Here is a 19546-nt window from a genome sequence, read left to right on the forward strand (position 1 = left end):
GGTTTCTCAAAGATGCTATAACTTCAACCTCTGAAGTACTCCGCAGGTCGTATAACACTTACCGCATTTTTTGAAGACACTTTCAGATTCCTCATAGACTCCTTTGCAGTCGAACAAAAAAATATCCTGTGTACTGCACATTAAATAAGAGTTTTAACGTATTCACAAGTTTTCGAATCGAATAAAAACTGTAGCCGGAAATGACGTGTAGATTAGTAAGAGCGAGAAGAGACGGTGACTTCCGGTTACCATGTTTTTTCTTCTCAAATAAACAATTGTCTGCTAAAAAAAGGAAAGTGCATTCCTCCGGGCTAAACTAACCATGTGTGAATCTCTCGGGTATATTACAAATAAATTACATTGCAGATAACCTTATATTAAAAAAGATTATATTTAACCATCTTACTTAGTGAAGGATCTGCCCATTTAAGTTTTTGCAATCTCAATGATTAAGCTTTCTTGCACCATTGCACCTCTAGGGGAAGGTCAGGTACAGTGGATTTGGAACACTTTTGAATGCAGGTCAAAGCAGCAATTGTGAAATAGTTAATTAGTAGAGCCAATTAGATCAATTACTCAAGTCATGCATGTTGTTTATATTTGCCACCAGCCAATTGTATCCAGCTGGAATCCTTGATATGCTTAAGAGCTCATAGCAGGTAGACAATTTAACTGTATGCAATTACTGATGAACAAAATCAACTGAATCAAGTTTGACATGCATTCATGCTTACATCTACTTAACAGATATACTTGCCACGTAGCGTTAGGCTAAAAAAAATAATTAAGGATGACCTAGATGTCACAGCTGAGACAAAAAAAACAAAACACCACAGGCATGTCACATTTTTGCATTCTTTGTTCAAACGTTAGGTTTTTCAGCAAGTTGTTTTTGACATTGATACAGTGCAAATGCACAATAGCACAACAGACACCATTAAGGATACATACTATTTTTCAAAGTCAATACAGCAGATTTCGACAATTTGCATGTTGGAATTTTAAAACTTAAATATGTTCGTCCTCCCTTTAGGCCTTCAATGTCCAACAGACACATTTTTGTCACTGGTAGGGAACCTTCAAAACAGAGAGGTGTTTGGAAATCAATGGAAAGTCATTTTCCAAGTGTGGTCGGCATCTTCTGCAAGGTCATGACAAGTGGTGAAGCGGGGCACTGTCAGCATCTGTTTCCCATCATGCCCAGGAGTAGTGTGATCATCGGAGTCAGTCCAATCAGCTTCATTCATACCTTTTTCCCATTTGATGGATGAATTTTAGCCATACTGTAAACCGGTGCTGATGTTAAACATGTCTACTTTGTCTCGATATGCATATTATATTAAGAAAGAGATAACCTAAAACCTGAGAAAATATCGCATTTTGCAATGTAAGACACAGAAGATACAGTGCCGTTCACCCCATCAGTTCACATCACCACCTTTCTTTGACAGATCAAAAAAAACAAAAAAACACTGAAGACAGACAGACAAAACCTACTCAGATGGTTCGAGTTATCGTTGACTCCCTCCATCTTCATATGTACCAATTTATTTTAAAAATATATATTAAGTAAACATATGCTTGTGGCAGACGTATTTTTATAATTTGGTGATTTTGTCCTTTTGTCATATTTTAGGCTTTAAAAACTATTCAGGACAAATTAAAAGAAAGGTCTTTTAAACTTCAGCTGGACATGTTGTGATTGCTCTGATTATGGCAACGCTGCTCACTCAGCATCCCTCAGCATAGACGGCACATGTATTTCCGCCTTTTAGATCTGCACATCAGAAGTAACTAGTGCAGAGCCCTTTTGGGATGTGCGTGTGCCGCTGCTTCTTGGGTTTTGAAGTGAGCCTCTGCACTCGTTTACGGTACCAACACTACAGTCTATGCATCATGAGCACAAAAGGTCCCATTACATTTATTTTATTTTATGGCCTCTATAAAATCAAAACCCCATTTAATGTGTATGCCCCAGGCTTGGAAGAATGTCGCAGTTCAGACTGTCCGACACCATTTATCTATATTGTTCAGGTGGCCACATTTTAAGAAAGTTAAGGGCCTGGGGCCGGACATTTCCCTTTGGTATTATTCTCGGGGGGATAAATGAACCCACTCTACCTCTCTCTGGCCTTGTGACCACCTTCTCTTTTGCTAATTTGTGTTTCTTAGGTAGCGTTTTTTATATAAACTCCTGATATAACACATTTTTCCCCTAAACAAAAAATAAGAAAGACATATACTCCTCACAGCCCCATTGTGTTGACAATTCTGTCAGTATCACATAGTGATATTTGTGTTTTGTTAAAACAGCGCCCCGGCCCGCATCAGTAACCGTTCAGGCAGAGAGTGGTACTGCAGCACAGGAGACGGCGAGAGGCTTTTCAATGATAATAAATTCAGATGTTTTCTGAATCAATTATTATCTCATCAAGTTCTGTGAGAAGTTGATGAGGAAAAAGCTGATAAAATCAGGAAGACACCACAGTAACTGTAGAAAGCTGCAGAAAGTGTTGTGAAAGTGGTGTTAGTTAAAAGAATGTCACTCTCGCCAAACTGCTTTTCACTTCTGGCCATTTCAGAGGAAAATAATAGAATTAGGAATAGAATAGGATAGAATTAAAATACTTTACCACATGCTCTTCGGTGTTATTATGTGTTTGCCGAATTACAGGAGATGGTTGGATAGATTCCGAAAGAGATGGTAAATGGAATGTATAACAATGTTGCTATAATTACCAAATGTAACAATACATTTGGGAATTAGAGCAACATTGTTATTTTGTGAGTTTTGCTGCTGCAGACACCAGATCATAGCGGTACTGTGCCACTGGTGAGCAGAGAGATCGAGAGGCGCGGCTTCTGCCAGAAGAGCCCGGAACATGGGAATAAATGACAATATAATAGATTTGTATACATTTCTCGCTTTCCCCCTGATGGTCTCTCGCTGTTGCACGGTGCTGCCCGACCGCTCCGGGCACTTGTACCTTAACGGTACGAATAAAAGCATTTTTACGTGTGTTAACACACACATCCTCATTTCTAATCACCAGTAACGTAATGGCATGGACAGGCGCGCTATTTTGTGAAAGAAAACCTACAGAGACATCCCATAGTGGCCGTTAGCGGATGTCACTGCACTGTTGTGTGGATGATGGGCGCCTACAGCGCATGCGCTAACCTAAGTGTCTATAGCGCATGTGCTAACCAAAGTCCGGCCGGCTTTTCTACAGAACCACTGATCCAAATAACTTCACACGGAGCACTGCACTCCCTCAGGTCCTCAGCAACACACACGCCAAGCAGGAAGTAGATCGGTCAGAGGGTTGGCAAGATAATTGAAACTCAGACACACACACACATATACACACACAGACTCCTGTCATTATAGTATGATGCTCAAGCTCAAACACCAACCATCCTTTTGACCCTCCCACCACCAGCACCCCACCCCCATGCTACCTCTGCATCACCTATCTTTCATTCCAACAACCTTTACCACTAACAGATTATCTCAAGTCACTGGTCCCTGCTCTTCATTTCCAATTACCTATTTAACTTCATTATCTCTCTTCTTCCTGTACTTATGGCATTGTTTTACTCGCTCTTCTTGGTGACAACCGTGGCCGATAATTTGGACTTGCCAAAGTAGGCCTCGATAAAGAACTGGACAAAGAGCACAAAGTAGCTCAGGTACATGAGAGAAGACCACACAATGTTCTGCATGTGGGATGGACACTCCTGGCCCTGCTGCATCCACGAGTACACCAGGTAGTTGACCACACAGCCCATCAGCATCTGGGTGATCTGGGTCAGCGTGATGAACATGGCGAACTTGCGTGACACCTTGAAGCCGGCCGCCCGCAAGGCGTAATAAGAGTACATGACGGCGTGGACCAAGTAGTTCATGGTCATGAACCATCCCCCGCCAGCCACCATGTCTTTGTAGGAGTACCAGGAGTAGAGCAGCACGGTGATGTGGTGGTACCAGTGGAGGAAGATGAGCTTCTGTTTCCTCAGGACGATGAAGAGAGTGTCACCTGCAGGTACGATAGAGAAAGTTGGGTTGTTCCAAGAGAGGGGGAGGTTTGTAGAGAGCATGTAGAGTAGTAAATAAACACTTGTTTGAAATGGTTCGAGAATGATGAATAATGCCTCTCCTTACTTACTATATGACCCTATGTGTGCATGTGGTAAAACAGTCAACAGGAGCAGTTTGCTGTTTGTAATGCCTAATATGTGTGTCTTTAGTCCAATAATGGGTTTAGGCAAAATAAAAATTGTAATGATGAATGACTAAATTATTGTAATTGTACTTTACGGGCATTCCTTTGTCATTTGCTGCCGGAAAAGCAACATCACTAAAGAGCACCAGCTTCATGCACAACATTGGGACAATTAAATGAATACCAAACTAAACCATACTTTGTGGTCTGATAATTTACTTAGGAAAAATGGCTTATGGGAAGCAATGTACTATACCCAGTACACAGACACTATGAGACATTAAATGAAAAGGTCTCCACTTACCCAGTTCTGGTGCTTTACTAAGTACAAAGGCGTATGCCCAGAACTTGCTGACAGGCCCGTTGTAAAAGCTCTGGTCACAAACTGACTGTTTAAGCCCTTTCGTCATCAGGATGTGCATCATGAAACTCCCAGTACGGATGGCACCAAATATACTACAAGGACAGAGAGACAAAACAGACATAGTCAATCATTGAAGGGGGAAAATGTGTGGTTTATTTGTTACTGTAGTTGGTATGAGAAGTCTATGCCATGTGTGTTGGTATCAGGTGCAGATTTAATAATGTGTTAAAAATATGCAGCACTTTTTATCTGATACAAATCACCTATAGATAGAAAAGGTCTACTACACAGACAACATAACAATGAGAGGCCTCACAGTTTTAACATTTCAAAGTCATTACACATTGTATTTATAACTAAATTAATTAAAACAAACAAAAGATGACAGCCAAGAAATTAGCAAGTCTGAGTTTGTCACCGCACTGACTAACTGCTCAAACCACTAAAAAGGAAAACCACAGGAAAAGGACCAGTATAGCAGAGTAAAGTGAAAAGAAAATTTAAATATGGACAAATGCAGGCACAAATGCCACCACAACCATAGCATGATACAGATATTCCATCCGCTGTTTGTCTACTGAGCCACTTCAAACGAGAGAAATGCTTGAAAATGGCATGAATGACTTAAGTTTTATTGATCACACAATGTCATTTAATCAGTCCACTAACTGCCCTTATTTTTAAATAAGTAGGGTTAAAAATTCTATTTATTTGCTGGCATTAATAATGTCAGCACTTTCTCACCTGAACAGGGCAAGCGTGAGCGACCATAGCACCAGTGGTTTCCTCAACTCAAACTTCTCCCTGGGTTTCATGACATGGCGGCCACCGAGGATAAAGGCAACGTAGAGGGCAGCGAAGAGAAATGACTTCTTCCTGTAAACACAAAAAACAAAGAGCACAGATTAACATTAACCTTTTTGAATGTTTAATGTGCTGATTATGTTTGGTCTGTTTCAGCAATGCTCTGCTTAATATTTATACAATCATATAACCACTGGGCAGCTTATAGTTAGCTGCTCAACAGACCTCTGAGGAGCCAACCAGATAAAAAAGCAAAAATGTCACAAAAATAGTGCAAAGCTAATATATAAAAGAAGACACGGATATAAATCCCAGAGCAATGTGACATGTGAGCAACAGCGGCACTATAATAGGTACAACATACTGTACACAGAACACAAACAATAGCTGTACTGGTTTAATGAGTCTCCCTCCATCGGTCACTAAATGCTTAGCTTTCAGTTGAGAGTTATTGCTTCTGTTCAGTTCCAACTCCCACCATCCTGTGATGCCTGTTTGCCTTAATTGACTTGTCAGAGATCACTGCTGTGCCACATGAAGTGGACGACTTGTGCTGAAGCGCCACCTGGCCCGAGAGAATCTAAAGAAAAGCCTTTCCCAGCGCTCAGCACAATTACAAAGCGCAGGTGGTCCGACCTGGATGCTGAGTAGGACCAACAGAAGATTGGGGCATGCTGCCTAAATCTAGAGCAGCTTTGTCCAAAACACTGGTGTATTGGACAGGAAGCAGAGTAATAGTTTGGATCAGGATTAGCAAAAAAGTTAGGGAAAATCTGTCAAAATAAACTTATATTGGTAAAGTTGCAGGTGCCAATGAGTAAGTCATTACACGCAGTAGGGTTCTCAGAAGCCAGAGCTAGAGAAGTGTGGAACTGTAGCAAAAAAAAAGAGAAATCAAAGAAGCATGCACAGCACCCTTGGAAAAAAACAAATGGAAACATTTGGTTTGCTCTCAGAGTGCACGTGCACCAGGAATGAGGCATTCTGGGAGCTCTGAGACCAATAGCCCTGGAGATGGTGAGTTGCGTAAAACTAGCCCGAGGAGTCAGGTTGTTTTTGTGCTGCTTTTTAGAGGTTATACACAAAGAACAAGATGAGTACAACGTGAGTCACCAAATAAAAATGCATTACTCAAATTAATTCAATTTAGAGCCTTAAGTGTGTGGTATTGTATTATATAAAAGGCAAGTTAACCCTCAGGATAGGAACATCTATTCAGGGCCAACGGTCTTTGTAATTTACAGTACAGTATCACACTGGTATACTGTGCAAAACTCACTATACAAAAGCAAACATTCACAGAACCGTATTCTGTGAAACCTGTAAAACAGCAATCCATCTGGTTTTGTTTTGCAGCCTCAGCAGCACTTCTGTATCACAGAAACATGTCTTCAGCCTGATGGATGTTTTTGAGGTCCTGGTTTGTGATAGTGTTGTTGTGATGTTATGTGAAGCTGAACATCAAATAACACAATTTAGCAGTTATATTTTAACCAATATCAACGGATTGAAAAATGTCAAGATCTGCCTGATACCCATCCTGCAGGTTGGCTTGGGGGCATCCGTTCATGCCACCCGTCTTTCCAATGCAATTTAAATATGACCGGCTGTATATTTAGAGAAATGACATCACTATCATACAGAGTGGATCAACATCCTTTTTATTCTCCACTGTTACTCACTGAAAAGGATGCTCAGAATGTGAAACTTCAACTATTGCAATCCAAGTCAATAAAGATATGAACAAAAGTACAATAACAGTGTTAGTTGTTTACCACAATGGACTTTATTGTTCATCGGTATTCCAAGAATGAAAGATGCCACTTTTCTGTTCTTGCAGGAAGCCCACAAACTGATGTAGGCCACTTCCACAGAACAAAGGACAAAGCAGCCCGGTCAAAGTCGAAAGGTTTCACAGAACAGGGAGGGACTGCAGAATGACATCACTGTTTCTCAACTATACACAGAAGGAGGGGAGAGCAGAGCAACAAAGAATACACAGTAGCCTACATACTGTAGTGAGGCCGCTTGGATTGGAGAGTGGGGGACAATCTCAGCATTCCCCTTAAGTGTACTGCCGTCTACGCTGAAAGGTCAAAGGGCATTCTGGTATGGCAGGAGCTGTGATTCTGCAGAGTGCAGTACACTAATATTAATACTGTCTTCAGAATGAATAAATCATTCAAAGTGAGACTGTTACTTTTAAAATAAATAACACATTCTTCTTACAAGGGAAAACGCACAATTGTTCAATTCTGGTATGACCTGATGCTAATGGAGGCTAATGTAAGCTAATGCTTGCAAACTTTATTGAGTTTATTGTATAAACGATAATCGACAATAAATGAATTGTTAGTTGTAGCCGTATTGTTAAATTGTTAAATGTTGTTTTTTATACAACAAGAATTATAAAAACTCGATTTTGTAATTACATTAGAATGGATTCACTTTAACCTCCAGTAATTATAACCTCATACAACTTCTCCAACTTTAACAAGAAATATAATATTTACAATACAGGTCCTCTTAACTAAACCTGTTCAAAGAAAGTGTTGTTAACTAAGACTGTTATGCTTGTTAATATTGTATGTACCCTCATTATGTCTTTCTTATGTCTCAACTTTGTAATTCTGCATGTAAGCCAACATCAGGACAAGATGATATAAATATCCAACACTACCCAGATGATTGTTGAAGGTAATCTATGTTTTTTTAATGATCCAGTCCAAGCACAAACGTTTGGAGGAAGTGTCCTTCATCTTGTTCTGCGTTTTATCATCATCATGCTCAAGTAGACGAAGCCAAAGGTTAAGATGTGCGTGGTCTGCTGCGTTATCTTTAGAAGATAGATTACAGTGTCAGAAAATAATAATAAAGGGTAAAGAAATCCAAGGGCATGGTCAAAGCTGACAAGTTGGTTATGGGTGGTGGGGGAGGTGCTGCTGTTGTCTTTGCACAGGCTCTGAAGTGCCAGCTGCAGCCAAGCTATGTCTGCTGTCGCAGGAATCTATTTGAGACATCGGTGTGAATTCACATCATCCCTTCATGAACCATGGTGCCTCTACAGCTGTACTCCTGACCTTCAGTATTGAGATTCGCCAGAGTTTTCTCCGACTTGAAGCAAGCTGCACTTGCCAACATGCAAGTGCTACATTGCTTTTAATTATACAAGGGGCAAAATAAGTATTATCCCTGCTTTGACAAACTGACAAATAGTCATGGTCATTTGATATATATATTTTTCTTACTTATTATGAAGATTATTGATGAATAGCTACAAGTTTGATCTGCACACAAGCTCTGCTGGTAACTGTGGCTGTAGTCGGGATTTACAGCGTATATTTAAAAAGTGTAATGGCCTAAGGAAAAACCAGAGATTCATAATTGTTTACATAATTGTTTGAAAAAAAAATGCCTAAAATACAACCTAGAAACTAATACAAAGCAAAAAATAACTTGATAAAACAACAAGTTGATCTATTATTTCGGAGTTGAGATATAAGATGGAAGACGGCAATAAAATCTTACTCAAAACGAAAGAATTCCAAAACAATTATTTCAGCTTGATGCAGAAAAGCAATATATTGCAACCAACAGCTGCTGAGCCAGACTTCTGTCTACATGGGACAATATATTAGAGGAGCGTGGCGAGAGGCTCGACTCCTGTTTGAGGCAGCACTGGAAAAACTACAACATCAGAGCTTTTTTTGGGGAGTATCAGCATCGAGCAGTCACAGAATCAGCAAAGATTTCTTGCTTGCTGCAAGGATGGAAAACAGCTACTTCTCTCCAGCTGAGAGTTCCTCCAAATAACAGCAAGCAGCTGAAAAGTGTAGGTGTCCCAGATCCTTAAGTTCCCTTTGTGCACCACCACCTTTGCAATACATTTTGAAATGTAACATGTCTGTGGATAGGGTGTGTGTACTGGTTTGGTCACAAGTCAGACATTCATTATTTTTGATGAAAATGATTCATGAAGGAAAAAAATGTAATGAGTAAAATATTAGTTATCAATAAAACTACCAGCTAAAAAGAACGTGAGGACCAGGACAATATGTAAGTAGAATTCAGAATTCAGAAACGCTGCTCAGAGTGGAAGGTATATCTCTTTCTCCCATGTGGGATTGTTATCACAGGATGAGACGCTTGGCGTTGGCCCAGTTTGCGCTGTTGCCAAATCATGCTTAACATCTGAGATATCCAGAAAAACAGTGTTCATATCTAAATAAAATAAAGTTACAAACAAATCAAAACTCTTATGTTTCCTGGTGCCACACTAGAGCAACAAAACAGTCTACTGCAAATAATGTTAATATGCGTGTTCCACTTTACGAGTTCTTTAGCAGGCTGCTAAGGCTTGTTATTCTAACTTATCCAGACAACTGCCACTTAGAAAAGGCTTCAGATCCCAGAGAAACTGTAGAGAAAGCTACCAGGTATAGACATCATCCTAAAGTACTGTAACAGAATTGTGCAATAGAAGTGTGTACTATATTGTTGTAGTTGTGTCTGTGTACCTGTAGCCCATGTAGTACAGTTTGTAACATACAAAGGATGTAGGATGTGTAGCCCCTCACCTCCCCCACTCGCAGTGCTGTATAAAGCTGCTAGATAACCTGCTTTGAAACTTGGATCTGTATTAGCTCGAGGAGCAGGAGATTTTACCCGTTACGTAATCCTGAGTTTGCACGCCTGTGGCAGTCACCAAAGTATGTTTACAGTATCACATATGTATATACGACTGTATGCATATTAAAAGGTGTCTGTATGGATGTGTGCATAAACACATAAAGTCACTCAGTTCAGTTCAGGGGGTGAAACATATTCCCTGGCACTGTCTGTATCTGAAAAGTGAAAAGGCAAAGAGAGTTGCTGTGCCAAGCGTAGGATGAGCAGCAAAACACTAAATAAGACCAAGAGGAGCTGGAAAGACCTAGCTGTTACAGAAGAATCTGTCATGTAGGAAGCACTTATTTATAATCCAGTAATTAACACACACACACACAAATATTTATATTCAGGAAACAAAACAATTGTTTAGTTGAGTGGTAATTATCTCATCGCAGAACACCTTGAGTCATGCTTATTTAAAGCAGAACAATGACAGTATACACTATAAACAATGCACACATTTTTACGAAATCCATGTGCCTTGATTGAATCTCTATACCAGGGGTGGGGAACCTCCGGCCTGACCATTTGATCCAGGCCCTCGAGGTAATTCGTAAAACGCACGCAAAAGAAATCCACTAGCAAAGAAAACTAGAAGGCAATAGAATAAATCGGGCGACTGACTGTTTTTCCTGGCCAAGGTCAGGGTCCTTGAACACAACACGAGCGGAACGTGTCATCACGTGGTCACGTCATGTCAAAAAACTTCAATTTTAAACGAGACGGTCGTTGACATCAGTGAACGTGGTGAGTGTAAAACAGGGAAAGCTGGATGCGGAATGTCGCACTTTCCAAAATAAATAGTCTCGAGCGTCATTACAGCACGAGACATACTGAACTGCACGAGCTGAAAGGACGAGTGCGTTTGGATAAAGTTAACGCTCTTCGGTGGAGTTCGGCCCAACAAGCAGCTCTCTGCAGAGCGGAACATACAAACATGGACAGATAGAGAGGTAGACCCCCACACCAAGAACACACTGTTCCACCACTGCTGTGCAGTTATCACTTTATTTTATTATATTATTTTTTATTTTATTATTAAAAATGTTTTGCAGAGGTTATGAGTTCAATAATTAGTACGGCCCTCAAAGGATGTTGTAAAAACAAAATGGCCCTTGATAGGAAAAAGGTTCCCCACCCCTGCTTTATACCGTCCACTTAATGTATCAAATGTTGGGCTCCTTTTCACTGTGATTTAAACCTCTACAAGCCATGACTAAACATAAAAGCTCTGGATCAAGCTGTGTCTCTGTCTGTCCAACCAACACGTCATCGCAGACAAAAGGTACACAGCAGAGTTTGCTCAGCGCAAATGTTTTTTTACGAGCAGGTGCCAAAATAGCACCTAATAATGGCAGACATGTATACAGTCAAGCACAAGGGTGACCCAATACATACCCCTGGAACTGCAGAGAGCAGTAATGCAATGATGCAATGATCAGGTGCCATTAAACGATGCAATGCACATCTTAGACCATTATCCAATGTAAACAATGCCGCTTTTTTTTTTTTTTTTTTTTTTTTTTTTTAATCATGCAAAAATGTAAATGCACAACTTTAAAACAAAATAAAATGGTCTGTACAAAATAAAATGCTCTTTCCTTTGTTTGCATCTAAGCTTTTCCTCGACAGCTTGAAGAAATAGGAAAGTAAAACAAGACGTAGAGACACTCCAGACGAACCTTCATTTCTGAGGAGCCTGCCCACATTCTCATCTCACCAGTCGTAAGAAGGCGAGCACCAACATCAAGCCTGGGGTGGACTCTGGGTTAACATGGTCGGAAATGATCAGCATCACCATGTGCTGCTCTCGTTAAAATGGCAGCAAGAAGCAAAAGCTTGTAAGTGTAACTTTAAGAGCATCAAGAGGAACCTCTAGAACTGATTTATTTAGCAAGACATGTTGTTGTTTGCTTTGGTTTTGGAGTTGTCCCATTGGCTTATCCCATTAGCACATAATGAAAAAATATTGATAAACATTTTAAGGTCACAATTTGAATTCCGACAGCTATGCCATTGTTCGGGTCTGGATTCGTAGAGATCAAGAGAATATATCCACCACATTAAGTTTAAATACTTTATTTAAAATGTAATAATAACGTCTTTCACCAGGGAACAAACTGCAGGCTACACAACAACAAAGAGAGCCAATAGATGGCAGAAGGGTGTTTTACAACAACAGCTTGAGTTTCCTCATCTGCAAAAAGCCACCAGATCCTGACCTGTAGCTTTTCTGTCAACGCCATGATTGATGTTTACGTTACTCACAGCTGAGCTGCAGGCTACTGGTAAGCTACGCTGCGTAGTCTTTGAGCTGCAGGCTCTGGGAAGTTGCGATGTGTTGTTGTTGTTGTTGTTGTTTTTTCTTCGGACGCTCGTGGGGTGAAGAGAAAAATAATAATGGTAGCATCGCCGATCCTGCCTTTAATTCGGATGATCAAAATATCCGATCAATTTCCGATTTAGAAGCTAAATCGTGACACCCCAATAAGTTATGCATTCAATTTGGGGCACAGGAAATAATATAAAACAAAAACTGAAGGCAGCTTACTGTGGCTGTATAAATATACGTCTTGCTCCCCCAATGTGACAGCTGAAAAATTAACTATAACCACTTTTCCTACATCTTCTGCACAGTATCTTTGAACCATGCATCCTTTTTGAGTGGCCTGCCTATGATGCTGTCATCTAAAATGTATTATTCCATTATTTTTGGTTTAGTGTAAATCACTATGGAGAAAGACTTCAGCGAAATTGTTCAGATAAAACACTTGTTCAACCAAATCTTTAACAAGACAAGAAAGGAAACAAGCTCTGTAATGTGCGAAATGATACTCTGATGCCAAATTTAAGACGAAGGTATCTATTGGTTTCATCCATCCGACAGCAGGGCTCAAGAACTCTGGGACAATAGGCTGGACTGCTCCTGGACTGAATAAGTAACATGAGACTTGGAAGGAAGAGACTTATCTCCTCAACTCATCAAGTACCATAGGAACCTGACCTTCAAGACTAGTCAATGAGCTATGATAGTTCTCAACAACATTGCTATATCCCTCATAAGGAAGCTTAATTTATATAAACAGTGAGAATAAACATTAAGACAGACCGAACACACAAAACAGATCAAAACAAAGATTTCATTGTTCAGTCTCACTGGTGCATCGCTTGTTATCAGTCTGCGGCAAAACCAGAGAACCATCAAAATTGCAGAGACCCATAGCGATGTTATCTACCCCAGCAGCTCATCACAAACAGAACGCAGCAAGCGACCTGCATGGTGATGAGGAATGATGTTTGTGGGAGTACAGAGTGAGTGAGCAAGTTCAAGATGTGTGTATAACAGAGGGTAACAGTTCTCTTTAGGATGGTAAGGCACACTATCAACACATAACAGGCCGTTTTTTAACTACAGCAGATTTTGACCCATTGCTCAGAATCAGATCCAATGCATTATTATGATTTTAAATAATTATAATTTACATTTTTCCAACACCTCAAACAACGAGCAATCAAGTCTAAACCAGGGGTGGGGAACCTCCAGCCTCCGGGCTATGTACGGCCCACGAGACCATTTGATCCGGCCAAAAATGGTCGCACTTTCCAGGAGAAATGAACGACTGATTATTTCTTTAAAGAAGTAAAAGGCCAGTGTGCCTAGTTTGGGCGGACGCGCTTGAGGCGATGAAAAATGCTCTTGAGCGTCATTACAGCACGAGACATGCCAAACTGCACGAGCTGAAAGGACGAGTGCGTTTGGATAAAGTTAACGCTCTTCAGGAGAGTTTGGCCCAACAAGCAGCTCTCTGCAGAGCGCAACATAAACACATGGAAAGATACATGGATAAAAAAGTTGCTTTTCTTTGCACAGCATGAAGAAAGGTGAAATGAATGGGCTGTGTCTTTTAGCAGAGGTTATGAGTTCAATAATGAGTACGGCCCTCGAAGGATGTTGCAAAAGTTTAAATGGCCCTTGATAGGAAAAAGGTTCCCCACCCCTGATCCAAACGATTAGTGCTTTGAATTCTACACAGCTATGCAGTGAAGCAGTTGAGCTTTTGATACCGGTATAGGTTGCAAGATAGGATCTTCCCAAAGCAACATGCCAGATGTTTTGATTCTCATGGCTACAGTTCAAATATTTTGTCTGGAAGCACTGCCATCTCTCCAAACTTGTAGAAAGTGTTATAAATCAAGAGTATAATTTAAATATTGCAGCAAAGTGTACATGCTACATTCTGATGAATGTTGACAGCACATATGTGAAACTATAGTATGTTAAAATACTAAAATACATAGAAAGTAATATATTTTATAATACAATATATATAATATATTGTCCTGCTACTACGCTACCTCATGTTCATGGAACGTTTTTAGTGTTTGTTATAGGAGGGAAAGAGGATGACGCTCAACAACATCAAGGTCCATGTCCACTCCTTCCTTTTCCTAGTCTTCTGACAACTGGTAGCTTAATCATCGTTGCTTCACAATGCTGAGCTGTCTGCTGCCAGTCTCAAGGGAACACATCAGATCAGTGTACCAGTCTCCATTCATCACTGCAGAACAATGACATGTTTACACAGTCTGCTGTATATACAGTGTACAAAGATGTCTCACCATGTCTGTTTTCAAAGGCATGCATTTCTATAGCTAAGGACTTAGTACATCTTACTTTGCATGAATCACTCCTAAAAGTGATGCAATAGTAAAGCACCTAATGCAAAGACCAGTAAATTAATTGGATTCATCATCAACAGAACAATATGAGATATTAAACAAAGCAAAATAATATCTGGCTCCATTAACAGCTAAAAATATCAATATAAAAAGACAAACCTCACCTATTTTATTTTATTTATTTTATTATTATGTTCCTTTGTTTTGGCATTGTTTAGGCACTGGGTTGTTAGGTTTCAATGATGTGTTTTTGTGTTGTTGAAAACTAGTTCAAAGTCATAAAAAATAGCAACAGTAGTTATTTCTTGCTACCCGACTGGTATGAAAGATGGAACCTGCCAAACCTGTCCACGAACACTTCAGCTCAGCCGGTTTTCTTCACACCTGTACGGGTCGGAGAATGCAGGAGCAAAAGATTTGAGCCACTGGTGGGGGGAGCAGCAGGCCGACACCCTGCTGTACGGAGCCGGAGATAAAGACTGAGAGTTGATGAAAAGATAGCGCTAGATAGCTATTTAGCTAGCTAGCATGTATGGTCTAATTTGCACAATGAAGCTGAAATGCATTAAAAATTTTAAAAGAAATGTATATAACAAAAAAAGAATACAGAAATAAATATGTTTGGGTAAATAAGTAGGGGGGTGCAAAGGGAAAATAATGCAGAAATAAATCAAAGGGGAAATTAAATAGAAGATTAGATAAAAATGGGGGAATTTCTACAAAAGGTAAATAAATAAGCCAATTAATTAATGCCCACATTTATTTTTGGTACATTAAGCATGTTCATTTATTCATCAAGTCATTTATTCTGGCAGGTTCTGTCCTCCATAACTGGTTCTGATAGTCAAACTAAATGTATAATCAACCCAAGTTGACTTGTGTTATTACCAGAGCGGAACTCTCCATCGTTTTATCATCAACACTATGAGATAAGCCAGTACAACAAGCGCACTGCAAATAATGTAATGCACTGCAAGACAAATTGAGTCCAAACAGTGTAATTAAGTTAAAACTCATCCTGCTGGATAGAAAGAGGAAACCAGTCATCATCACTACATCATCACGAGGCCTAAATACAAACAGTCCAGTGCATCTGGTTGCATGCTGATGTAATGCTTTTAAGTGCACAAGTAATGCACTAAGGTAGCAATGCATACGATAGACTTTTTGTTTTGAATTACATTTTTGGTAATATCCAAAAAGTTTTTCTTGATCATCATTTATAAAATAAATGTATAGATCCTGCAGCTCTGGGGATCAGCTATGTCTCCGTAGTGACAGGTGGGTTTTTTGTGTTGCAGATTATTCCTGACACCAGGGTCATCAGATAACAGGGGGTGTATTCTATTGTTTATGTATGATACTAAATGCTGAATTACTGGTTCAGACTTAAAAGTATGTTGCAATTCTGGCCCCACCCCAATCAGACACAGCAGGAATTATTCAACAGTAGTAAAAATGTAAAATGCGCTGTTGTAGTGGAACAGTAGTTTTAACGCAACTAAACTTAAACTTCAGCATACATCAGTGCGCATGTATGCGTTTACAACGTGATGGGCCGGAGCTAGCACTCAATTAGCAATCAAAAATGTTTTATATATATATATATATATATATATGTCGTCATTTATTACAAAAGACTGTTTATGGGAGCCTAAATCTTCTGAAAATGTACTTTATAATGACAAATAAATATGGCTGTCTCACCCTTAAGTCATAAAAACATGTCACGCTTAGTCAGTTGCTCCCTAAACATTTTGAATGTAACAACTAATTAAATCCCATTTTCTGTGGTTGTTCCCTTTCAGCCATGTGCACTCGCCCAGTCTGACATCCTCCACTACGTGAGCAGCTGAGAGAAGTCAGCACAGATCAGCTGCAACGTGATTGGCTACTGCTCTGTCAGCCGACATTAGAAGATTAACGCGATTGGTCGGTTGTCAGTACCAGGGTATGAACAGCTCCTGCACATTGCTCCTATAACGTTTCTCTCTCGCTCTCACACACACACACAGATTCCAATTCAATGAATAATAACCAAAGTGTTCTAAAGCTGGAACCAACAGCTCTACTCGATCCAAGTTTGTGTTAAAAATAATATGCTAAAATGTGAATCTTTTCTACCAACAGTTCAAACAGATGACAGAAGCCAGATGAATGCCTCCTGCTCAGTGTGCTGCTTTCTACAAACGCAGTGCCACTGAATGCTTAATGAAGCCTATAGCTAACTTAATGCATGAACTCATTTTGCTTCGCTTAGAACCATTTCTTTGCTCAACCTGGCACGGACCTAGTCAATAATGACCCTTCAGTGAGTTCATGCATAGGATGATTGGATGGACCAGCACATAACCTACATAGGAAATGCATCAATGCACACAACCACAAAGCAATATTTACTTAGCCCCGGTAGCCACAGTGAAATATCAGACCAGGATAATGTTGTAGTTTGTGTAAAGCATGGCAGACACGGCCCTCTGCAAACATGACACTTCATATGAGAATTAGTTTTCATCTCGGTCAGTCAGTGGAACAAACTGCCTCCACTACTGAATCGCTCAAAGCACTTTTCTTGTACTTAAATGCTACTGCTAACTGGCCTTTTATAATAGTTGTTTATACATCTTTCCATTGCTCGTCGATTTGATTTCGGCCTGGTTATTGCATGTTATTTTTGTCTGCTCTGTTGAATTGCTGTGTTCTTCCTATATATGTAAAGCACTTTGCACATGTTGTTTTAAATGTGCTATATGACATTCCAAGGTTTCTTGAAATAGACTGCACTTAACTTTAGCTTTTTTGTTGTTGTTGTAATTAATCAGTTGTAAGTTATTCGGTGTTCTCCACTCCTTTTGCTAAAAACCTCTCATTAATAAAGCTAGTCTATTAAACAATTACACTAATAGTGGGCACTATTTAGAGGATTGATTAATTGTTTCTCAGTCTTTTTATTTTAACAAAACAAAAACTGTTCAGATTAGAGTTTTGACTGACTTGAAGTAAATTGCATTTTAATTTGTCTGTAGCCTACAATACTATGGTTATACCGTGATGTCTGTAGTCTTTAACAATACCTGTACAGTAGCCTACTTTTACAACAAACAAACAAAAAGTCACACCATGTTGTTGGCAGGAGAAACCCCAGGAAGGGGGTGTAGTTTACGGTCAGGTTCAATATGCCATCGGGCCAACTTACTGTCCAAATGTTTGAGACAGCAGGAGCCATAGCTGACCTTTATATTATGGCGGTAACTGATGAATCACAGGAAATCAATGTCAAATCGTACGAGAGAAAAAAAAAATGCACAACGCAACAGCAGAGTGCCATGTAGTATCCAATTAGTTCAGACAGGCTTGAAGTGTGGCAGAGCATCGCATTCGCACGCGGCTAAAGGCCTGCGTGAATTTGTTCATTTCACGAAGCACCAGCAGCAATTTGCGGATGATGACAGAGAGCCTGATATAATAGGATATGGCCAGGTTTAATCCCAGGCGAGCGAAGCTGATGCATGTGCACGGCTACAGCCTCCAATTCACATTTAGCACGGACACACAACCACGTTGAATCTGCAGTGGAATAGGTTTACTGTAAAGTGGGATTAAGAACGAGGCGCTAACATTGCATCACACTGTAGCCTTACCAGTTCTCCTGCATCCATCGGATGGCTTCGTCCTCGTTGAACTGTCTCTCGAATTCATACTCTTGCAGAGCTAGCACCGACATGCTTCACTGTGCTTGTGTTTCTGCTCACGTTGCTGAAACAAGACGATACTCGACTGAGGTGCTTCTGTTTAGTTAGTGTGTTTCCTCGCAACTCGCATCGCTCGTGCTGCTTTCTGAACCTCGCGGTTGTGCGCGAGCAGCTAGACAGTATAGGCACCTTCCTCCTCTACCGGCTGACAGAGCCTACGCCCTCCTCCTCAGGGAGTTGGACTCCAGGTCCTAAAGCCGACAAATTTTGTTCTCCTCTGTCATTATAGTGCCTTTGAAATTGTATAATTTTATATAGATTTTGTGGAGACAAGAGGTGCCAATCTGGGAATATTGTGGCCCTATTGTTTGGACAGTCTACCTTTATCTCAAGCATGGAAAAAACATGGATGTTTTTGACCAACGCAGCACTTACGCGGCATGGCATGACTACTGGTGGTCAGACCATTTACGGAAAAAAGAAAAAAGAGGCTCGGACCATAAAAAGTGCACGTGGTACTTGCACAATTATTGTCTGTTTCCCAATTTTTTAAAATAAGGTTGTAAAAACCTTTTACCGGTGGGCCAAGGTTACTTCTTCATCTGGCATCAGACCAATAGGTGGGGTGAGCCAGTTTAGCACTGCCTGATTAAACTTTTACCTAGATACTATCTACAGGGCTGCAGGCAGACACAGACATACGCATTCATGTACACTAACAGACGTACAATGATTACACAATGATGCTTTCTCCATTTTACCACTGATATGCAGTCTGTGCTCTCTGGCAGACTGTAACTGATGATATCCTCTGATGATATTGCAACTTGACTTGGACAATCAGCACATTTACTCATAATCTAATACACAAAACTGATACTGACAAGTGTAGGGTGGCTTCGGCAACAGTGGGACATTTAAGCATTGCCTTGTTTTGCAACCCAAAATCACATGTCACTTTTATTGCATTGTGGGCATGGTTGAAAGTCAAAGAGAGACTCGTTGGTATGTGTTCAGGGAAAGTCAACAAATTGAACTCATAAGCATTGGAGCAATGTCCCAACTTGCTGAAGGTGTAAGCCAAAGGGGACACTTTTCCAAACATGTTT

General features: G+C 40.2%; 1 protein-coding gene across 1 annotated transcript; it reads right to left on the bottom strand.

Moving 5' to 3' along the window:
• Positions 1–694: 694 nt before the first annotated feature.
• Positions 695–18656, bottom strand: elovl6 (ELOVL fatty acid elongase 6). Its single transcript, XM_029441052.1, has 4 exons — positions 18387–18656; positions 5335–5466; positions 4531–4682; positions 695–4040 (listed from the first exon to the last, which is right to left on the bottom strand). The coding sequence occupies exons 1-4, from the start codon at positions 18467–18469 to the stop codon at positions 3598–3600; spliced, it is 810 nt and encodes a 269-aa protein (XP_029296912.1). The 5' UTR covers positions 18470–18656; the 3' UTR covers positions 695–3597.
• Between the last annotated feature and the right edge of the window lie 890 nt (positions 18657–19546).

Source organism: Cottoperca gobio, chromosome 10 (genome assembly GCF_900634415.1).
Source record: "Cottoperca gobio chromosome 10, fCotGob3.1, whole genome shotgun sequence".
In the NCBI taxonomy this organism is placed as follows: domain Eukaryota; kingdom Metazoa; phylum Chordata; class Actinopteri; order Perciformes; family Bovichtidae; genus Cottoperca; species Cottoperca gobio.